This window comes from Ambystoma mexicanum, chromosome 1p (assembly GCF_040938575.1).
Source record: "Ambystoma mexicanum isolate Mex_15411 chromosome 1p, UKY_AmexF1_1, whole genome shotgun sequence".
NCBI classification, from domain to species: domain Eukaryota; kingdom Metazoa; phylum Chordata; class Amphibia; order Caudata; family Ambystomatidae; genus Ambystoma; species Ambystoma mexicanum.
Window position 1 is genome coordinate 1,463,089,600 of NC_090921.1, and position 25,000 is coordinate 1,463,114,599.

Sequence of the window (25,000 nt, forward strand, 5' to 3'; positions counted from 1 at the left end):
GCCATTGTTTTGGCATATGTTGGTAGACATGTATGCGGTGATGTGTGAGTGAAATAAGATATTAAGGTTTTGAGTGTTTATTAAATCTTCATTAGAGTTATTAAGTTGATAACAGTGTTCATCATTAGCTGTTCTATGTAGGCATATTAATATGTTCTCTCCACAGGTGGACTTTTAATTTTAATCCACAGATGGACATTGATGTTAATGTTAATAGATTTTGAAGTGGTGACAGGGTCTAAACCTTTTGGAGTTGGTTGTGGTTATATATGAAATGCTTTGAATAATCTTGTTTTTCAGGTGGGACTTTACTGGACAAATCTTTTGATGAAATATTGATCTTGCCACCGATACTTTACTGTTCTTTTTGTTGTCCCTATAGGGGAAAGATGTGTTGTGATTAACTTTGCATTCATCTGGTGCAAGTGACTAGAATCTTGAGATGGAATGCAGGGCTTAGAATGTTTATCTATGAGTGAGTTCCAGGTTTGTTAGTTGCAAGGATGTAAGCCCTGAGAGAGGATGCCGGTGGGTGTCCTATGTCCCCTTTTACTTACCTGACTCCAAGAACTGTATTTGATGTACCTGAACTTAAGTAAATAACTCAACAGTTCACTGGAGTGTCAGTCATTTATGGCCAGACCCTGAATTCAACACACATAGAAGATACTTAGAATTAATTCAGAGAGCATGAGGTAGAGGGCATGGACTGGACAACTATATGGGATGCTAGTAAGGCAATTGTGAGTGGTTACTTATTGGGAACATCGTGGCATTCAAAAGGGCGAAGGAAACTACCAAAATTGAACTGTAATAACTGGTTAAGATGGTCGAGTGGGTACACAAACACGGGTGGGGGTTTGTCAAGGAATTAAGAACTCTAACGAAGGCGCATAGCCAATTGGAAACACACTTGTCAGATCGGCTCAATTGATCCAAACATTCGTACTGCACAAAGGGGAACCAGGGCAATAAATGTTTGCTAGCAAATTTGCGAAAACAAAAGTCAAGGTACCATATGGCAGAATTGAAGGATGTCGAGGGAGTAGAGAGAAGACTGACAAATGAGGGATTGTCAAGCGTTACTAGAAGGACATTCTAGATGGGGGGGGGGGGGGGACACCTTGACCCGGATACAAAAAGGATTGTATAGGCTGAAGCTAATGTTCCTAAAATTACAATAGCAGATGGGACGCTAATAGAGAGACCATAACTCGGAAGGAGATGGGGCAGGCGATGGAGGCCCTGCCCCGAAATAAAACCCCTGGTCCAGATGGATTTGGTAACGCCTATTTTAAATCATTTAAGAGATTCTTTGTCGGCCCTCTCACACAATTCAATAAAATTGCAGGAAAGGCGGGGTTTCACAAGACATGATGCTATTAACCACTATCCTGGTGCTTAAACTGGGAAAGGACCCAAATGAATGTGTATGTTAAAACCCCATATCACTCCTTAATGGGGATGCACAGGTATATGCCCAAGATATTGGCCATGCGGTTAATGACAGTTCCCCTGGAAATTATACAGCCTGACCAAACTGTTTTTTATCAATGAGAGATCTGCCCATGATGGTATATCATCATGGGCAGATCTCTCCTTGATGAAAACCTGTTGAAGATCAGGGCAGAAGTTCTGTGGTGGATGCCCAAAGAGTATTTGACAGTATTGACTAGACCTATCTGACAAATATGCTGGAGAAGTTAGTGGGGTTCCAATTCAGAGAGATGATTATAGCAAATGATCAATCCGTTGATGAGGGTTCATGTCAATGGGGAATTTACTACACCCATTGCCAGTGGCACTGGCCCGGGTTGTCTGTCTCCTCAGGTATTTCCAATGGCCATGGAACCTCCTGAGGACTGACTGGAAGAGGGGATATTGGGCATAACCAGTCTGGGTCAGCAACGTAAGCTGGCTTTATACACAATGTCCTCTTTTTCCAGCAGATTACTGGAAGAACATTACTCTGGGCAGTGGCGATACTACAACGATTTTAGAGGGAGTCCGGCTTCACAATTAACTAAGAAATCTAAAGGGCTCCACATTACTGAGGATTCTGAAGAACTGAGCAGGAAAGAAGGGAGTTCTCAATTAAATGGGGACACGACATAGTAGATTTGGGGGTGAAATTGACAGCAACCTATAAAGACTTGTATACCACTAATATTCAGTATCTCTGGAGGATAGTGATCGAAGATCTCAGGAGGTGGGACCTCTGGGATCTCTCATGGTTCAAATGACTCTTTTGCCCAGGGTGTTGTATGTTTTGCGCTCTTCTGGTACTGATCCCAGCTGCAATGATCAAATGACAACAGAAGGAAATATTTGCTTTTATATGGAACCGGAAATGACCCAGGATAGCAATAGCAATATTGTCTAGATCCCTGCTGTTGCAGGGGGGGAATGTTTAGGAGGGGGGTACTTGGTGACCCAGACATCAGGGGTTACTTACTAGCAGTGCAAATTACCCCTATGCTAGAATTGCCATGTGGCCTAGGTGCTAAGGGATAAAAGGATGTGGAAAAGGGTGTCTCCTCTATCCCATTAGGTACTCCCCTTCCTCCATGGGGCGGAGAGACAGGCTGGGGTTTGTCTATTGTCCTTGACAGACTTTCAGTTAAAATACTGAGAGCTCTGAAAACGGGGAGAATGATTCTGGGACTTAGGGCCCTTGTATCCAGTTACCCACAATCCACGTTTTTCTCCGGTAATGAGTAAGGGATAACTGGGACAATGCGGTTGCAAGATGTACACAGAGATAAGAAGCTCTTAACGTTTGAACAATGGAAGGCCATCTACAATATTGGAGAGCAGGAAAGATATAGATCTATCCAGATTAGGCATTGGATTACTGACACAATGGTAACATGTGCAGGGAATCGGGTCACTAGAGGTATCGAGCTATCACTGAAGGAGGGTATTGACCAGGGAAGGATTTGAAAACCTTTTTGGAAATACATTTTGGAATGCAATGTTGTAGTCGGTGAGAACCCTCACAACTGCCTGTGCAACTGTGGCATGGTTGCACTGTGATAGGAACACTGTCAGCAAGGTATGTGTGTATTCTTTGACTGCAATCCATCATCCAAACTGCTCCAAATAATATATTGACGACACAACGTCCTTCAACATCTGGTGTCATCGAATATGATGCACATGTCTTGATTTTTCAGTTTCTCCATGAGATCATTTTTGGCCTGCCTGTATCTTTCAGGCAAATACCTTTCCTGAAGCTGGTGACTTCCATGGATGGCGCCACCATTGCGGACTTTGTCATGAAGGAACCTGCGCAACACAGGGTGGTTGCTCTTGCTTAGCAGGATATTTAGGGCTGTGCACACATTGATCCAGTCAATGATTAGATCATGATTGGCTGCCCTAGCAGCTGTAATTTTTCCAAAGCTTGAGGTAACGGTAGTTTGTCTGGGACGTTTTGAGGATGAATGAAGCTCAGTATCATCTCCACAATTTTTTGTGTGCTTTTTGTGAGCTCATGTGCATATCGACAGTGTATTTTCGGACGTGGTCTACAGCTTCATTACATACAGAGCAAAACGTGACTCCACCATCTGCATACAATATCTTGCTATACTGTCAGCTGCACTTCTGTGTGACCAAATGGGAGCGATTCTTCTCAGGCTTCAACAGTTGCAAGAATTTCTCCATTGTGTCCTTTGACTGGGCTAGCAATATTCTGCTGCGGTGTGGTGCTCTCCTTCCTGATTGACCGGTCTGGAAAAAGTCTGCAGTGGTGTCTTCTGTGATGTGCAGATCCTGCTCCTTAGCTCAGGGATGGCAAAATATGTTCTTGGTGGAATACAGAACAAGGAGGCATTCTTGCTAGGCTGAACATTGCATACTTTTGCAAGCGGAAAACAAATTATCAATCTCCCTTGCTGCTCCAACCCAACAGAGTATGCAGACTGTTGGAGCAGCCAGGGATGCACAAAAAATTACATTCTGAACCGTGTCTGGTCAAAGGATCGAATGGTCAAAGGATCGAAAATCAAAGGATCGAATTTTTGTTTTTGTTTAATTATACATTTTTTTGGGGGTTTTCGTTTAGTGAACATCGTTTTTTTACCACATAAATGGAGTTTGGGGGGCACCCCCTCCCCCCCCAAAAGGTTTTAAAAAAAATCGTTCCTTTGGTTTTCGGGCCTTTGGTGTCGGTCCTTTGACCATTCGACCCTTTGGTTGTCGATCCTTTGACATACAACCTCTGAACACTGCATTGTCATTGCTCAAACAGAAAACAAATTAGTTCCCAGGTTGCATACAACAGACTGTGTGGGTGCCTTTTTTTTGGTATGTTTATGGAGTGACTGATTAGTAGTTGAGAATGCTGGAGGTTCGGGAAGTGCCTGGCGGCCAACCATGACTACCTGATCCTGATTACTTACTCAAACTCCGCAAAATGCCCACATCCCCAACCAGCAGTGATTTGCACATGACCCTTGACATCCCACCTGCCCACTGTGGCATGGAAGACTAACCTTGCTAACTGGTCTTTGCTCTCTGGCACTCTTCTTTAACCAGGAAGTGTTTGTTGTCTACTGTAAAAAGTACAATTGGAATATGTTGGCAGTCTCAATACACAGCAATATATCTAAATTCATGACCGCATTAGTGCATCACACACGATACAGACTGTTTCAAATCAAGATGTATTCTCCCCACATCCCTATGGCTGTTCCCACCCGCTTCCTGCCTGCCCAGAACACATCTTCCTGGAATAGCATTAGCATCAAACTGTGAGCCCGAAGTGCCAGTCATTAATGCCTTCTGCTACTTGATTTATAAACAGTGGCCGTCACTGAAGTCCTGTTAAAAACAAGCATTTGCTAATTCAACAGCATTGACTTGTTTTTAACACAACTGTGTATAGGCATTGTCAGGTGCTGTGGTTAGTTGTTAATTGCAAGGCCTTTTTCAGTGAAGAACAAAATGTGTCCTGTTCTGTCTGGCCACGCTCTGTAAGACAGCCAGGCCGAGTCACCACATCCTAACATTTTGGGTTGTGGTGGGGGAGGGGGCTATAACCCGATCAGCTCCATGGAAATGGTGCTGCGCCACTGCTTCCAGCAGACATGTGAAAAGCAAATAGAGGGGCTTCAATTTAAAGGTGTCAACCCTGGTTGAAGCCACTCGGTTTGCTTTTCGCTCGTCATATGACCCCAGGAGAGAGGGGTTCACAGGACCAAGTCTACATTTCTTCATGGAAGGAAGCCATGAGGCCCAAGACACGGGGCCAATGCAGTGGCAGTAACTGCAAGAGACCATAATACCTAGCCAAAAAATAAACTCTCTTGGGGGTCATCATTCCTTGATTAAGGGCTTGCTGCTAAGATGTGTGATCTACAGGTTCCATAAATCAACTCTGCCTTTCATCTTTCTAAGGTTATAAAATGGCTAACACATTCTGTTGGGTTAGAAAAAAGTGTTCTATGTACATTGCTGTCGCAAAAGAATTATAAAAATTAAAAACAATCATATTCTCGTATTGAAGGTAACTCGTGCGGGCAATCTCTTCCTCACAATCGGGCATTTAAGAAGCTACGAGAACATTTGATCTCTATGTAGCTATACTACATTTTTCAATTTGTATTTTATGCTCTGAATTATTATTTTTGTAGTGCTCAAATACCTTCAACCTGGTCCAATTTAATAAAAACGTAAGAAAAATGAGATATGCTTGCAATGCAGACACATGGAAACAGAGGAGTTTAATGGAAGGGAAAAGGCATGGAGAATGCACATGGGTGTGTGGGGAGGTGCAGACACGTGGCCCTTGGGAGCACATGAAGGCGGCAAGCTGGCGTAACAGTGCAGATCAGTGGCACGTGTGCTAGCTAGCTGTTTTTACCCCCAGTCCATGGCGCAACAACCATTGAGCATATTGGGACTAACTCAGCCCTCTTTGACATTTTGGATTACATTGACTGCACTGACCGACAGCTGTGGCAGAACAGCACGAGGAGGATGGCTCACGGGAGGATAGCTCGGCGACAACGTGCTCACCTTGGAAGCAAGACGACACGAAGCAACACAGGTTCGATCCCCCGGTCTGCACTTGGAAACCTCTGGGTATTTAAGCGCGTTATAAATGTGCAACTAAGACAAAAAAAACAATTACGCAACTAAATAAAAAAAAAACACAATTCCTGTAACAGCGCCTCAATGCCCATGGGCTGTGTGAGCACTTTAAAAATGCAAAATAAATAAAATGACACAAACATGGCCTGTCGCTGCACACTTCACAAAGGCCCAGCACTTACTAATGCAAAGCATTTTAGTCACCCTGGTTGTTGCTAACATGACATATTACAACAACACTTTTGAACAGCAAGAGTGATTGTGTTTTAAAATATATTAGTGGTTATGTGTGTTTATACAAACAATGTAAGGTATACCAAAGGCTTTTCTAGGTGGACCCAAAGACTTTAACCCAATTATGAGCCCGAATCCTTGATTCTAAGGAATCTTTTGACGGCAGAAAAAAGTAGACAAATTATAAGGACTCTAAACCACTGTAAAAGGAAGTGTAACAAGTGGATACTGAATAGAAAATTTTCTGAGATCAAGAAATATACCCTCCACAACAGAGTGTAGAATCTTCTTTACGAAAACTCGCCTGATGATCCATTCTACACCTCTGAATGGTGAAACACGTGTAGAGAAAGAATCTATTGTAGAACAACCATCAGAATATAAATAAACCATATTCTGTTCTGCACAATTAAGTCTTCATTTATTTTTATAAAACTGTACAGCACTAACAAAGGAATAAATATTCTTAGTTGGTGCAAAAAGAAGTTATCCCAACCTCATCTATCATTAGTATCTATTATTTGTGTAGCAGTCTCACAAAGGGATAACAATTATTTTCATGACAACTACCATCTACAGAACAAATACTTTGGTATTGCCAAGAGCAAGGTATGACAGACTGCAATTTGGATCAGTATACCAAAGTGCGTAATCATGGTTTGCTTTATTTTTCTTGTTCTTTTCTCTGACTACTCCCCCCTCTCTCCAATCTTCAGTAATGGATCTGCAAGTTCTTGGGAACACAGCCAAAGGCTGCATCTCCCAGCATGACCCTCCTCCAATCCTGGCCATGCAACGTAAGCACATGCTGCATAGAGCCGGAGGTGTTAGCCCTCAAGCTTGTGTTCGCTCAAAATCATTAAATGAGCGTGAAAATAGACACATTAAGCTAATGTCTTTTTGCGCTTAATTAATGATTTATAGCGGCCATTGCAGGGAAAAGGCAAATGTTGCGTTTGTTTTTTTAAAAATGTTTTTATATTTTTTTGCAAATCGCAAAAGTTCCAGAAGGTGGATTGTCTCATTAGCTTCTTCTTTGCGGTCAGGATTTGTATTTCACCTCTCCTCATGATCGAGTATGTTCTCCGCCTCTCGGCCAGGGCTAGTGTTTCTGCAGTTCCGCAGTGGTAGCGAGAAGTATGATTCCCTGTATGCCATTGCTTCTGCTGGATTTTCAGAAAAGTGCGCGCAACCCCTATGTTGTATCCGGAGTTTAGCCAGAAACATTAAGGAGAATGGGATGTGCCTAGCACATAGTGCCTTTTTCACCTGATCATATGATCTTCGTTGTCTGCACTACAGCCGAGAAGTCCGGATAGATGTGCAATGTGCTGGACTCAAAGCGTAGTGATCCTTTCTCCTTGTATAATCTTAGGATAAGGTCCATGTCTCTGTAGTTGAGCAGTCTTGCAATAATGGTGCCCGGTGGGGCTGCGGGTTTGGCTGGCGGCGCGACGGTGCGATGTGCCCTTTCGACCAGGAAGTGGGATGAGAAGGATGCTGAGTCGGATAGGATTTGGAGGAGTGTCTCTACAAATGGTTTCATCGGGCCGTTACTTGCCTTTTCCGGAATCCCCACTATGCGGATGTTATTGCGCCGCAAACACGATTCAAGATCCTCGCATTTACCCCTGGTTTTGACCAGCTCAGTTTTCAGTTCTGCGATTTCCCTGTCATGCTGGTTTAGTTTGTCTTCTGCTGTGCCGGTTCTAGCTTCAGTTATTCGACCACTCTCCTTCTCAAACTTGGCTTTTAGGGAGCTGATTGTCGAGACAATGCCGTCAAGCTTTACATTCACCAACATGAATCCAGCTTGCATTGCTTGGAACAGCTGGTCTCCCGGGAATCCCTTGATGTTTTATCAGTGCTTCCACCCGCTCCCTGTTCTGGCTGAATTTTATTTTGTGCCATGGCGGTAGTGTATGAGTCCATCGGGCCCTTCTTTTTGTTGGCACCCTTCGTAATTTCGCAAAACTGCTCTTCTCAGTAGCATCGAGCACGTTAATTATCTGCTGTTCTGGGTGCCTATTTGTTTGTGGTTGCTATATATAGCGTGTATCTGCAGATTCTAGTGACTATGCAGGTTTATCAGGCTGCATCTGGTGGGTATTCTTCCCGGGTTAGCACCCTGTCCTAGAACCCATGGTGTGAGCCCCCCCATCCAACAACCCCCCCAGCCCCCATTGCCGTTTATGCTTCAATAGAGGAGTTTCTGCTGACGCAGGTTATCCGGTGATGTATTTGACTGCTGTATGCCCTGCACTGGGTGCTATACACTGTTCTAGGATAATGACTCCGCTTTACAGTGTCCCCTGCAGAGGGCAATTATATAATATTTCCCAGGCTGTCATGTTGGTGTAAGTGCTTCTTGGGGTTACCTTCTGTAACAGCTCTGTCTCCCCGAAGGATTGGTATTGTGGCCTCCCATGTAAAATCTGAATTGCTTGCGTGCAGTTCCTTAGGGTCTCCAAAGATTGTGGCGCTTTCCCGTAGAGGTGGTGCCGTGGTCTTCAGTCTATCCCCTTCAGTTACTTGTGGCCACTTTTCTCGTATATTATTGAAGACCTTATAGCTTCAAGTGCACTGGCTTCGATTGGTCAGGGCTTGTGCTTTGCCAACACCTGGGCGGTTTCCAGCTTCTCTATAAAGGGTCATATTTGTTTTTACCCAGGGCATTGGGGCTGCTAGTTATGCCACACACAGCAAACCAGTAGGTTCAGGATAATGTCTGCAGGTTTGTACTGTAAAGAAACCTCCCTTGGCCCTGCAATTCGTGAAGCCTCACTCGTTATCCTGGGAATGTGCCACCAGCAGGGAGTTTCCACCCTTGCAGCGTTATGTCTGCTCACCTCGCACCATGCAGGCTCATATCAGCGAGGAGTAGACGTACCCATCTACAGGGGCGCTGGGTAGCAGTTTGGCCCAGTAAGTGCGCTTTGCTCCCCTGGGTCCTAAAGCCGGTTCTCTGTCAGCCGGCCCCCCTCGTGCGCAGCGGCTCTCAACTGGGGTCATAATGTTCTGAGTCGGGTCCTTTTTATTAACGAAGGATTTCTCATCTTTCGGTGGAGCTTGGGTTGTTTGTAGCTCGCATCAATGTTCTTGCAGGCACTGCCGCAGCGCCTCGCGTCCTTCCCACCTCACCGGCAAGTATAGACGCAGCGTTCGTATACAACTTGAAATATCCACGACGAGGCACACAATGGATATTACCTCTTCTCCCCCTCAGCATACAGCCTCAGGATATATTGATAGGTACCACGGACACAGATCGGCTAGTGTTATGGGTTGCGGCATACAGGGAGCCGGCGTAGCAGATTGGAAGGCAGCCAGTGGAGCCACGGGAAGGATCTTTCTTTCATCCAGGTCCCTGGGTTATGTTACGGAGCGCTCAGGGTACAAAACTGCTTGGGCTTCTGCAATTTTTCAACCGGTGTCCAGGTACCAGGCGGAAGCTTTTCTGTAGGTTTGCTCCTGATTTATTGGCACACCACAGGATACATTTTACGGATTAGGCAGTGTTGGTGCTGGCGCTACCACCAGAGATTGGTTTATACTCATCATTAATACTGCCAAAACAGTCACAGATCAATTACTAAAAGAATTGAATGACAAAAGCGAGGCACTCAAAACAAAAATAGCTGCAGACACCTTATTCGGCTAAACTCACTCTTCTAGAGACCACACTGAAAGAGTTTAAAGACAATAACTTGAATAGAAAGATTATTAAGCTAAAGAAAGACCTCGCAGCTTTCACTCATGTGAAAATTTACCCCTATGTAGTAGAGGAGTATATCACAGAGGAAGCAAAACAAGCTAAACGCGACTCTGCACAACCCCGGTTCCAAAACCTTCAAAGATCTAACTCCAACAGATCCTGGAACAGTTCTATCAGTAACTCCTGCAATAGCTCCAACAACAACAAATGGCAGAATAAGAGAGTACAGTTCAGCAGCTCCAATCAGGGCACCCCCCCTGCGGTTCCTTTTTTAGGACAGCGTGGGAGAGGCCAGAACCGCGCACGCTGGCAGAACCATCCACAATCAACAGTAGTCACACGCAGTCGGGGACAAGGAGCAATACCACCGCTCCTCCCTCACTTATCTTGAACCAATCCATCCATATCCTTACCAGACCTGAACAAGAGATTCTACAAAAAAAAAGGATTATCCTTCATTCCTACAGCTCGCTACAACCCGTTTCAAACCCGGGTCGAAGTCACCCAGATGATGCGCAAGATACGTTTAAAGCAGTATTTTGCTAACCACACTTACGAAGACAAAGATGTGACGGGCCTACGTCCTCCATCACAGTACTTCCCACCTAATTGCGCGAACACCGCCGAATCAGTCACTTTTGAACAAGCTTTGCTCAAAAAGATCTCTGAATTAGAATCCAATATTCCATTCATTCATAACCATTGCACTAAACCCCAATTATGCGCTCTGACAGATTTAGCTAACAACCCAGATATCATGATCAAACCAGCTGACAAAGGGGGTGCCATTATGGATACCACCAAGTACATCACAATGGTTAACACCCTACTCAATGACCCCAACAGCTACTGCATTCTACCTAGAGACCCCACTCCATCCTTGCAGGCTCTGATAGCACCCATCATCTACGAGACCGAAGCCGAAGGACATATTAGCGCCTGGGAAGCTGCTTTTCTGCCCCCCCCCCCCCACACCCTCGGATCCCGGCCATATACGCTCTTCTCAAGATCCACAAATGACTCATACCTCCACCAGGGCGTCCCATTGTATCGGGGATTAGCTCTATATTGGAACCCCTATCACAATATGTTGATTTTTTTTTTATCAAAGACCAAGTTCCAAAAATGACTATGTTAAAGACTCTACTAACATGCTGACTCTTCTAGATACCATTGCATACAATCCAGAAACAGAATGGCTAGTCACTATCGACATAGAGTCCCTTTACACTCGGATACCACAGCAGGAGACACTACAAATGCTCAGTGGAATGTTACACTCAGGTATGGACCTACATGGAGTTCCACCCAGCTTCATTTTATCCCTCGCAGAAATAGCATTGACCAAGAATTACTTTCTCTTTGAAGACACTTTTTACCAACAGATCTCAGGGACTGCGATGGGGGCGACTTTTGCCCCCAGCCTCACTAATCTGTATGTGGATTTGTTCGAACGCCAACATATCTATCCTGAGACCAATCCCTATCTCGCCCATTTAACCATATGGCGCCGATACATTGACGATATTTTCGTGATATTTAGAGGCTCAGAAAACGATATAGAGGCCTTTCATACCTGGCTCAACTCCCTTAATCCCCACCTCAAGTTCACAATGGAGAAACACAGATCTAACACCCATTTCCTTGACCTTGCCATTGTAGCATCTAGTGGGTACCTCTCCTCGAGTGTTTACAAGAAAACCACTGACAGAAATTCTTTGCTTTGCTACTCTAGCTACCACCCTAAGGCACTCAGAGATAATCTCCCCTTCGGGCAGTTCCTGCGCTATAGAAGGCTGTGCACACAGACTACAGACTATACCAGACAATCCAAACGACTCCAAACACAACTTGCCGAGAGAGGTTACCCTTGGAGGATTATCAAGGACACGTGCAAAAGAGCCAGGAATATTCCACGTTCAATCACCTTACAGCAGCATACCAAACCCAGTGAGTCTAACACCTTACAGCTGTGTTTAGTTTTTCTCCTCTTCTCAATAAAATCAAAAGGGAACTTAAAAGACTTTGGCCCATTCTCAACACAGGTGCCTCCAACATCCCAGTTCCACGCTTTGCCCTCAAGAGACGTAGCAACGTGAGAGATAAGGTCATCAAGACCTTGATACCCAGCATATCCAGGGAAGAGCCCACCCAGGGGACCCTTTGGAATATTCCACCCACCAAGGGACATGCGCCCTGTGGTAGCTGCTCAATGTGCGCCCAGACCTCCAGAACTACACAGATAGAGATTGGATGGAAAACACCATGGATACAGAACACATTTACCAACTGCAAAACCAAGGGCGTTATCTATATGATAACTTGTCCTTGCAACCTGAGGTACATTGGCATGACCATTAGGCCAGTTCGAATCTGCATGACTCAACACAGATCATGCATAAGCACGAACAAACTCACTGCACCCCTTGTGCCCCATTTTTCATCTAAAGGACACACTGCGGACCAGTTCAAGTGGACGATCATTGAGAAAGTCACCCCGCCCCGCAGAGGCGGCAACTACCACAATATGCTGTTCAAGAAAGATTTACAGACTCAATACCTACTCTGAAGGATTGAATGAACAAATTCAATGGCACGAACTAGCAGTACTGTCCTGAATCCACAGTACCGATAGTACTATGTCACTTGCCCTTGATCATTCTGGCTTAACTGTGCCCTTTTCATGATTTCATGTGTTCATAGTTCCTTCATGTTCCTGTTTAGTCTGCTTCACATCCTCTATTTAATCAATTGTTCAACTCCTGGGATCATTGATTAATTATAATTAATCTTTTGTTCCTCGGTCCTCCCCTTTGTTGCCATTCGCTTGCACCTTCCCCCTCACCCAGCGATCAGGCCCTTTACAGCACTAACACAGTCCTGCAATTTTGCCTGACCTCTCCCAGCTCGAGCGCGCTCTCCTGCTGTGTTGCGAGGCGCTCGGGCTTTCTTTTCCGTTGTCTCCACACGCGTGAGGCGTCTCCATGGAGTCAGTCGCGTCACTACGACGCTAGCGCGAGCGCGTTTTCCCGCTTTTCTCCGCTCTTTTTATAGGGGATGTGTCTTCTTTCGCCAGAATCGTCAGTTCCGAGCTGTACAGCCTGACACAGCACACAGACTACGGAGGCGAGTAGCAGCCCCTTTTACAGGTACGGCCTACACCCAGGCACTTTAGATCAGTATCCACTCAGTCCCTGCAATGTCATTTGCAGCCCATCTGACCCTTCACATGTGGTTTGCTCTTTCCACAGGTATGCTCGACCTGTAATTCCGTTTGCTGCTTTTTCCATCTCAGTCTGGTGCTTTTAACAACCCTTGATCACATATCGCCTCCCGCCTCCCATTTTGGACGCTGGCCCAGAGGTATGGGTTTTTGTTAGCTCTCCACCCTGGCACATAAATTGCACCTTTTTGGGACTTTGCCACACATGGGCTCACTGCATTTGCCCAGTTTGCACCCCTTCCAGCCACCAGTGTGCATGCTGCATTCCACCCCTTGGTACTGCCACCAGTCTCTCATTGACTTTTTTTATGCACTTCCCCTCCTTCCTTTTGGCGGTGAGATCCCTCACAGGTGCTCAGGCACCCTCAACTCTCCTGTAATAAGTAACCATTATAATTCTTGCTCCGATATGCTCACCCTAATGCATGAAGAGCTCCACCCCTATGCTTGCACCCATTTATTGTTGCCAGCCTTTATCCTCCGTCCCCCCCAATTGATTGCTCTTCTACATTTCCCTCTCCTTCCTCCCTTGTGTCTCCCCACAGGAGACACCAGCAATTTCCTCATTTCGTTCATCAACTCTCTGAACCTCGGTAACCCAGTTTGCCTCTACAAATCATGGTCCTGATGAAGATGGCTTGAATCTCCTACGCCATTGAAACCGGTCGACCCCTTTCAGTCATGAGGGCTCTCATGACCCACCTTTGATCTTATCAACACCAACAGAGACTTTTTCTGAATAACATTCGCTGTAGCACACTCATTACCACCGAGTGAGCTAAACACTTTTATAAGAGCCAATTTTTAGCCCTCCAGCCCTCTGGCTGTGTTTTACTGCTTTACCCACCAGTGGTTTCTCCAGCTGTACTGTTTTCACATCCCAACCACAGTGACCTACAGGCACCATTAAAGTTGTATACTTTGGAAGGAACACAAACAGTTGACCTGCTCCACAGGTTGTACCTACACTTAAGATCAAGCAGCCTCAAGATCTAATCCACAGCTTTGTTGAACACTGCTCAACCTTCTGGAGAATACCACTTTTTAGATTGTTTTCACTTTTGGACGACCTGTGCCTGCCTACAGACACTGCCACTAGTATAGAAGGTTGAGGGACAGCACTCTCCTCTATATCTGTTAAGTAGGCGATACACCACGCGCTACCCAGGGACAGGCACCCCCGCCAGGGCTAGGGTGTTCTTCCTTAGGGTTAGGTACGCCGAGCCGGGTGGCCCTCTCTTTTTCTGTGTTTGAGTGTGAGCACTCCAATTGATCCACTTGCTAGCATACCTATGATGCACCTTGAATACCTGCCTTCCTAAAAAAACGTTGTTGTTGTGCTACGCTACGCTTAGTCCGCCTTTCTTTCACGCTGCACAACAGCATCACCAGTTTGCAGTATTTCTACTGCACGCAGAGTTTAAATGTTGATGTTTTAACCTATAGGTCTGAGGTAGCCATGTGTTGAATGATTAGTGAATATAATGTAACGTGCAGCAAGGTTGTGAATGAAGTTAGTAGGGCAAAAGATATGGATAGTGAAACAGGAGGCATAGTTATTTGGCACCCATTGGGGAAATGATTAGGGTGGTCCGTTAGACGTTTGTGATAGAATTTGTTTGAATCGCTTTTGCAGAGTCTGATGCAAATGAGTTTGTTTTGCAATGGTCTTTTGTCCGTGACCAGTGTCTCGGTTTATGGTTTGCTCATGTAATTACACCTTCCATTGGGTTGAAATTGACATAGTTGGGTTAATGTTTTGCTGGTGGTCTCGCCGAAAAAGGGATGTGTAATGGTACATTCATTTTACAAGAATTTAAATGCACAGATAATGTTCTTCAGGAACCACTTTAGATGCAGTGCCAAACCTATGACAAAGACACACTCAGTTGATTTCTAAGTTGGATTTATTTTATTTGTGTTTGTAAATGAAACCTTTCATTCAATATTTTGGCAATCCCTAGCTTTTTTTTTTTATATCTACACCTTGGAAGGCAAGTCAAACCAGTAACTATTGTCACATTGGTGTGAAGGGGGTTAACACCATATACTGTCTTCTATGGGACTGGTTTTGAATAAATGCATATGCTGTGTATTACTGCACTTAAGAACTGCTCATTTATTTTTTCTTGCTTACTGTAGCACATCCACAGCCGCAGTGCCCTGGAATGTGCCTATCGGACTCACCTGATTGCAGGCATCGGGTTTTACCAGCACCTACTCCTGTACATCCAATCCCATTACCAACTGGAGCTTCAGTGCTGCATTGACTGGACACACGTGACAGACCCACTCATAGGTCAGTAACGGGTAAAGATCCGCTCTCAGCAATTATCGTGCGATTCTTCATGATCCCTTGCACAGCCTTTTCATCAGTGGCTGAATCTGTGGGTGCAGATGTTTCCGCAAGGAAAGATGAAGCTTGAAGGTTTTCATGGAAAATCGCTAAATAATGTCCCAAGTCAAAACATATGGTCACATTAAGTATGTTTCAGACAAAAACGGACTTGTATGTACTCTTCCTTCCCCTCTAGCCATCCTTAGCATTTTACTCTTCTCCTCTCAGCATCGCCATCTTTCCCTCGTCCTCTACCTCCTCTCCACGTTTGTCTTTTTTTCCATCTTTCCTTGTCACTTCTATTTTCTTTTTGCAAATTTCCTTTACTTTGCTTCCATCTTTCATCAACCCTCATCACTGTCCTCCATGGGTTTTCTTCCCTTTACAGCCTCCACCTTTCCTCCATGCACTATGCTCTCCTTTATCTGTCTGTTAAGACCTGTGCAGCCTCCTCTTTCCTACTCCCCCCGCCCTCCTCCCCCTCTCGATCCACATGGTGTTATGTTTTTATCAGCTGCTTGTAACGTGTGCGCTATAAATGCTCATCTAAAGGAGGTTATCAAGAGAACCTCTTGATAGCACATGGTGAGTCCAGAGGAGCAGTCTGTGAATGAGCATGAGCAAATGGAGCTTAAAGTATGTTGCAAATGCAGGATAGCCTTGGGGGAGGAGAGGGATATAGTTGCAACTGTAAGGACTGGTGGTGAAAGGTGACTATAAGAGCAATTGATCAAGAGCATGTTACAAATTGGCTTGGCCAATGAGAGGATTCGGGACCTGGTAGTTACCAGCATGCACACCAGTCCCCAACATGGTTTTGGTTTAGACCTCCTCTGCGCCCTCTTGCTCGCAGAGCCGGCAACTGCAGAAAGTGCTGTTGAGAGGGAAATCTGATCCCTTTTTTTTGTAACCTATGTTTTTGCAGCACACTGACTTGCCAGGTTGCAAGGAGCAGTCACGCAAAGGTGCTTAGGTTCAGGCCTATGGGTGTGCTGCCACACTCGTTACTGAAAACCTAGTGGTTACAGGCTTCAAGAGCTTTTCCTGACTAGTCTCTTGTTTTGCTCTCATGTTGCCTGCTTATTCCAATTGTGTTTTACGCTCCTTCTCCTCACCGTCTGCCTCTCCCTGCCATATCTTCTACCGGTCGCCTGCAGCACTGGCACAATCAGAAGCAATTTGAATTTCTCCTGGCAGCTTGAATTGGGTAGAGAAAATGTGGAATGCTGGCTGTAACCTTATGTGCACTCCAGCTCCGCCTTGCAAGCCCCTTTGCCAGACGTAAGGGAGCAGATTGTCTCTGCTCTTTGCTTGAGCCTGGATATTCTTTCTTAACCTATTTAAAAAAATGTGTACTTACCCCTCGAAGAGTATGCTCTGTCCCCTCAAACTGGAAAGCACTTCCATCTTTAAACACAGGTCACTGAAAAGGTTGTGGCTAAATCTGTAAATGGAGGTTGGATGATGAGCATTTTACATGTTACTTTTGCTTGCACAATGGCTCATGCTGTTTACATGCTGCTTTAATATTCTGTATGTTTCCCATGTTCCCGGACTGTTCGCATTTCCACAGACTCCCTGACCAGAGTTTTCGCACGAAAGGTATTCAGCTCATGTCAACATTGCAAATGTGAAAGGAATCATGTGGTCTAGCCAAGTAGCTGTACTTTCTCCATCATTAAAGTTGAATATATCGCTGTGCTGGATCCCAGAATACTTTTGAACAGAGCTGTGACCTTTTTTTTTTAATTGGATAAGTGTGTGGCTTGTGTTTTTGGAAAATCAAATTGGAGCCCTTTTTTCCACTGTCAACAGAGCACAATCATTGACAGGACACCACACTGCCTACTCAACTCCATCGTGCTTCTGAGCCTGCTTCCTGTGTATTCTGTCCAGCGCAGTTATGGACCTCTTCCACTGCTTCACACTGATTGCATGCACAGACAAGGCTGCAAATTGAGGTGTTTGGTGAGGAGAGGCACCCACTGCAAGGACTGCAAGTGGGAGGAGTAAGAGTTGATAATTTTGGCTGTGGCATGCTTCGCATGGTATATTGGCCACTTACATTTACTGTGTGATAATCCATTTGACCAGGTTCAAAGTAGTTGAAGGCAGAAGGCATGTAGTTTCATATTAGCAACCTTGCAGCCAAAGGGAAGTAGTCTGATCTGCCAAGCTTATCCTTGCACTTTATATAATTCAGAGTAAAGCCAATGAGTTGATCATGCTAATGGTTGCTGCAGTGGTGCTTGTGCTCCTCTACCTCTTCTGACATTGGTGTATCCTGCACGGCTATGGGCTATAGGTTAGGAATTGGGAGCAGACAGCTGGATCAGTATTGCTAGATAGAAGACACTCCACTGCCGCTCTGGGTCGGGTTTCAATAGCTGTTGGCACTTTTTGGCTATCATCCTCTCCTACCCCTTAGGCTCCAGTCTGCCCTTCTCACTCTGAATTGACCTTTTTGTTAGGCATGAAGCGCGTGTCCCTAGTTTGTTTAGCAGATGATGCAGAGCTGGGCCCTCAAGCTGGCTGCTCTGACCTGTGGACCTCAAAGGCCAAATTCTGGCTGTTGTCTGATACTTCCCTGGGTCACCATGAAAGCATTCATGTGCAGCTAATGGAAAAGGCTGCAGCAGGAGAATGACAAGCTATGGGGATAAAGACCCACCAATGGTGATGTTGCAGCACCTGATCCACCTCCCTGAAACTTCGGATCTGTAAAACGGCTGCATGTTGCTTTTCCAGTCATTAAATCTTTGATTCATTGCAGTTTGGCCTCCCGGCGCCATCCGTTTGAGAAACTGCTGTTTTCCCTCTTGGGTAACCAATCTGCTGCGAGCATGAATGTTGCCATCTTTGAGTCGTACTTAAATCAACGGGCAAAGGTGTTTAAAACTCCCAAATGGATGGACTCATAACATTATTATAACAAAGGTGGTTTTAATTATTACCCAACCAGGGTTTACAAACAAGAAATGTATTGAAACATAATTAAAATGTGTTTATGAAAATTTGCATGACAAAATATAATTTACAAGACATAACACATCATAATGACGAAGTGTCCATAACAGTTAGTTATTCACAAGACCAACACAAGAGGAAAATGCTAAGTTGTGCCATCAACCCTAATGCATACTTAATTATAAATGAAGACCCAACATGTTTGTCGCACATTGCTTGACTGCCTGACATTTTTCAAGGGTAAGTATAAAAATTCCTCTTCAAGCTAGAATCACTTCTCTGTGACTCCTCATAGTAGAAACCACCATATTCATCTAGTGTGTGGACACACCAAATAAAGTCTCTCCATTCACCAAACTAAAACAAAAAATTCCAAGTCACAATAAACCCATAGGTCACGTGTCAAAATCACTAGAACACTATAAATGCGTATATCACTACACACCTTCAAAAATACACCTTCATGCGTCTATTGTCGGTAAGGAAGGTAGATCGTCATGGAAATCATGACAAACACAATTGATGTCTATAATTTAAACTGGATAACTTTCTGTCTCATCAACCATATGCTTGATATCTACAAAACAAGAGCAGCACAAAACCCTTAATCTAGGGACACCGCTCCTAAATCTCAAACAGACCAAACACCATCCACAGTGAGAACATACTTGCAACCATAATGCACCAACCGAGCGTGCCTTGTATTGTGCTCTACCACAGTTAAACAAAGGGCATCACCCGTTTCGGGAGCCTACATCCTGTATGAAGGTATAATTTAGAATTGACATGTGTAAATCACTTGAAATGTGTGGCTGAAGAATCATTGTGGAAAAATACAGCATCTACAGGCTTGTACCAGCCTCACTCTAATGTGGAGCCGAATTCATTATATATATATATTTTTTAAAACCACACACCATCACCTCTAACGTGCCGCTAGAGCAAGCATGCATCCATAATGTAACGCTTACCAACGTCCAACAATTGCCTCTTAAGAGGAACCGATCACAGCCAATATAAAGGACACCAAAGGAAATTCCTTAAAATTATCTCCGGCATCACTATTCTAATTTAGGATGCACTTCTACTCAAAAGATTTTTTTAAGAACGCGGAAGAAGAGGACTAAAAGAAATGACTGAGCATCAAATTTCAAAGAGGAACGCTAATGACACAAATAATACAATCTACAATGCTTCATTGACAGAGCATTCTGTAGGACCTGAACAATGGGCAAGTAAGTTGTCATAATGTGTCCAAAATGTTCTAACGGTACGAACCTGCAAACAAAATCCAAAGCCGGATATAAAAAACAGGAGTAATTACCAGGAAGACCGTAAACATATGCATTATGAAATACTTTGGATACAGGGAGACTTAACCCAAGATATTAAAAAGAGAAAGCCCGAGTTAATGGCAGGAGAGAATAGCTCAACAGCAATTTAAACAGAATAGTGACTCAACCTCCTTTACCTAGTCTGTCAACATGTGCAGCTGAATAACCATTCGGTCCACCATGAAGGACCTGGGTTGAATGCTCATGAACTGAACACTCAGTGAGACAGCCTGGAGCTGGGTCAACAACAGTAATTCAACTATTTAGATACATGCAGAACAAACATTCAGTATATGCATTTGAAACAAAAACTAGGCTGCTTTTCTACTGCCTAGACTACGAGGTATCAATATTTGATAAAGGTTACTGACAAAAGATCAGACTTTAGCCCATGGATTCCATATTTCCCGCATTAATCCACACAACCATTTACAAAGGGTTAAAAACACATTTAAAAGATAATTATTTTCCTAAAGATTGCAATTCTGTGTACGAGGGGGCGGGAGGTGGACAGCGGTTTTGGGTAAGGCTTTAAGTGGGGGGCATGTTAAGTTGATTTTATATGTATGTGAAAAACTAAATAAAAAATATATAGAATTATTGTCCCGGACAACAGCCACAATTCGGCCTTTGTAAACCAGTGTAGGTTACATCGAATGTGTAGACCTGCAGCGTTCCTGATTCGCCCACTAAGACAACCTTTCATACTTAATTTAGGTTGTCTTTTTGCAACTTGGGCCAATTCTCTAATGAAGGGTAATTACACTTTTAATGATTTTCTTTAGTTAGTGGAAACCACAAATAAAGTATTTAACACCCGACACCAAGCTCAACCACAGGATTTCAAATTATTTGAATTAACACAAGGGGTCCTTTGGTATTTGGTATGGTTTCATCAACTCGTGGCAGAGACATCTTCACCAGAATCTAAGACGCACAGTTTCTAATGTGAATGTTCGGGCTAAAGGATGCCCTTGCTTTGGTTCCAATGATACCAAGTCTCTTCCCCAAATTGGTAGACCTCTTACTCCAGCTAGAAGCTTGCATGACAGCAAAAAAGGAGAGCAGTACCATTGTGTACTCTGTCCAGCTCCAAAAACAAATTAACTGCGCCATTCAGCAGTAGTGAAACTCCAGAACCCATGTGAATTGGGAGTATCTGACGTCCTTTATTGCAGGAAGGATCCTCCAGATCTATTTTTATATTTTCTGCAAGACAGGCTGTTTTTATCTGGTCCTGTTACAAACAGCAGAAAATATGGTGGGAAACTCCCCTGGAGTGATATCTTTATCCACCCAAAGGGACTTTTTAAAATTATACCTTGGGTATACGGCTGTACCACCTGATATTTTGGTAGCAATGGCAGAGCAGCCAGGTTTATCTTCAGAGGGAGAGTGCTGTAGAGGTACAAATAACTTGTAGCATAGATATGGCCAAAAGAATATACACTGATGTATTGTAAAAATATTGGTTTATTTTATATATACATTGATAAAGAAAATTCTTTAGCAAGTTAAGTCGTAGTATAAGTCATTAAACACAATTATAAAAACCAAGACAATACTTGTGGTAAGCAAATCAAAGTATACAACTTATTTAGAATAGCAGTTGAAGGTGAGTAAAACCTAGTGTTACACATTTAGAATGGCAGTATGCTATCCAAGGGGATTAAAACAACATTATCATATTCACGCCCTCCCGACAGGAGACGGAAGCTGCCCACTCCCCTCAAGGGCCGTGATATTAAGGGCCCGTATGCGGCTCTACACGCGACTTATCACAGCCACCCTGGAAGGGCAGGAGCCCCTGCTTTGCCTGGAGGGCACCATGCAACTGATCCATATTTCACCGAGCGCGATATGATCAGCATCGACACCCGATCCTACGGCGACAAGTAAGCATTGCCTATTGCCCACTTCCTCAAATGCTTCACGACCGGAATACTAATTTATCCTTCTTTTGGGTTTGCCTCGCTTGATCTGCCGTGTATATTTATGGGCACTCTAAAATGGCCGCCCAATTCGCATGATCTCTGCCGAGGGCTACCTGCACAGCCCTCACTGAGCTCTGACTGGCTACTGTGCATTTCATATTCACGCCCTCCTGACTGGAGGCAGAGCTGTCCACTCGCCTCAAGGGCCGCAATATTAAGGGCCTGTCTGCGGCTGCATTGGACTGCAAGTACTTTCGCACCAAGCGACCCCGCAGACTCCACCGACCATTTGTTTGCAACACGCATCTGCTTCCAGTATCCCGAAATTTAGGATCAAAGCCTTACGAGATCCCACCCCATCATACCGTGAACTATATGCAAATACCATACAACCCACCCCACCTCACCTCACCACAATGATGTTACATCTTTGCATCTAACCCATTTTGCCACACAGCGATTTTGTATTATTGGAGCTCAAGCTCCTTAGTGCATCCTGTTCATGTTGACATACTGTGATATTACCGTTTTGTGTCTTAGGCTGCATAGTGCATCTAGCCTACTTGCCACGTTGGAACTTTAGCATGGTGAGATTTAAGTTGCCAAGCGTATCCTGCCCATTCTGTTGACATTCTGTGATATTACCGTTTTGTGTCTTAAGCCACATAGTGCAACTAGCATCTCATACTAACAGCCCCCCGCCACTGAACTAATTACTTAGACTCACACAACAGTACTTCAAGACCTGTGCCTGCATTACTCAGCCTTGCACACCCGCCTGTCCAGCGCCACCCCATATCTACAATAGCTATGCTAAGTTGTGCATTTATCATCATGTTCCCTTTTTACCTTGTCCAAGACAGCACACTATGCACAGGTGACCACTTGCTCGCGATCAGAAACGGCCTCACTAAACTGGCTTGCCTCAGACACTTCCCTATACCTTGTCCAACACTTTTCTAACCAACCACCGCACCATTCCCTATTAGCTTAAATTATACCCACAGCACTAATATCGCCCCGACGCTCCCTTATAGAGAAACTCTGCCTACAGATCCCTTAGCTGACCTTTGGCACACCCCCGAAATCGCACTTCATAGTAAATCCTACCCCTTTCTAGGGAATGATAGGAAGCTCCGCCTAAGGTCACACACTAAACTATACCATCACAGCCGCACTCCCACCCTCGCAACACCCAAACCGCTAAACGATCCCCGGCAGATCAAAAAGCACACCCCACCTACTACCTCAACCACCAAAAAAACCTCCAATGCCTCGTATCCTCAAACACTTAAGATGGCCCATGTTGACGAACCCAAGCCACCCACCAGCATCAATAGTGCCTTTAACACCCGATCCCTACGAGCGCACGCAACCGAAATCTATGACCTCATGATTGAACAAAACCTGGACCTACTATTTATCACAGAAACCTGGCTTCACCAAGCTTCCGGACCATTGCTGGCACTAGCGATTTCCCCAGACTACAGAGTCCTCAGAGCCGACCGAGCCAATTCTACAGGAGGTGGGGTAGCCATCATAGTTAGGAATGAGTTACAAATCAGATCAAGCTCCATTGAAGACCTCGCAGGATATGAATTACTCCTAGGTAATCTCGCTTTGGATGAAAAGAAAACACAATTGGCATTGTGGTGATCTACAGATCTCCTAGCGTCAAGTCATCCGGATACAGACATTCCTCTACTACTTGCACCCATCATTAAACCCAATACAAAATGTATTCTCCTCGGAGACCTTAACCTAGGCTTTAATGATGACTTGGACCCCAAAGCTGCATCCCTTCACTCAGCACTCGGACATGAATTTCACCTAATTTGTCAATGCCCCACCCATATCAAGGGCAGAACCCTTAACTGGATCCTCTCACCCAACACTAATCTTACCATAGACTCTATTACCCCACTCAGCTGGACAGATCATTCCTGTTTAGCATTCACCATCATGAGCAATGAGCCCTGTCCACCTAAGGCCAAAACCTTGGACACCTACAAAGCCAGAAACCCCCGTAAGCTCACTGTAGAGAACTTCACTCCTGTCCTCAACAAAACTCTAGAAACTAAACTAGTTACTAGCAACGATCCAAGTGTCATTGCTAAATATTACCATAAATGCCTTACCCTTAACATTGACGAAGTAGCACCTATCGCAACCAAAACGCAACGTATCAACAAAAAGACCCACCTCTGGTTCAATGAAGAACTAGCCTCCTTAATAGGAACAAAACGCTCTCTTGAACATATCTACTTCAAGCACCCCACCCCAGACTCTGCCAAAGCCTTCAAGGAAGCTAACAAAATCTATAAAACAGCCATCATCACCCATAAAGCTAACGTCTACAACTCGCGCATCAGCAACGCATCTTCAGATGCCAAGTAACTCTTCTCTTTCCTTAGAGAATTAGAAAACCCCATACCCACCATGACCCCAGCCAACTCCAGTAAAGAATGGTGCACTACCATACAAGACGCCCTCGCCTCCAAAATTGCCCTATTACAAAATAAAATCACTACCAAAAGATTACTAGCGGATAAAAATGCATCCACCCCAATCCCCTCACCACCTCTAATGATGACCCAAATTCCCTATTTCATTTCACCCCAATCACGCAAGAACTAGTGCTTGATACCATTGCTAAATTAAAAGCCACCAACTGCAAAGGGGACAGCGTCCCAGCTAAACTAGTAAAAGCATGTATTTGTATTTATTTGTAGCGAGCAGCCTTGCCCTGAGGCATCTGCCTCCACCCCCCCCCCCATAACCAACTTCATCAACTCCTCCTTTAACACCAACACAGTTCCAGCCAGCATCAAAGAAGCTTAGCCCACTTCTAAAAAAAAAAACACACTCTGGGCCCCTCAATACCGACCAACTACTGCTGCAAATCCAAACACCTTGAACAGAACCAACTCCTCAGAACCAGACAATCGGGCTTTAGGCTTCATCACAGCACAGAAACAGCTCTCCTGGATCTCAAAATCTAGATGGACACATCAGACTCAGGAAAACTTTGCATACTCCTACCATTAGATTTGTCCCCGGCATTTGACCTTGTAGACCACAATAAACTATGCACGTCACTCGCCAAGGACTTCAATTTCTCCAATGAAGCCACTCTATGGGTTAACTCATTCATAG

The 25,000-nt window shown here is 44.5% G+C and overlaps 1 protein-coding gene across 1 annotated transcript in view; it reads left to right on the forward strand.

Annotated features, from left to right (window-relative positions):
- The window catches only part of SMG5 (SMG5 nonsense mediated mRNA decay factor), a 1,109,458-nt gene that overhangs the window by 181,623 nt on the left and 902,835 nt on the right, over window positions 1-25,000 (forward strand). Inside the window, exon 4 of the mRNA XM_069607113.1 lies at window positions 15,414-15,570. Coding sequence (XP_069463214.1) covers window positions 15,414-15,570 — 157 coding nt within the window. The remainder of the gene's footprint in view (window positions 1-15,413; window positions 15,571-25,000) is intronic.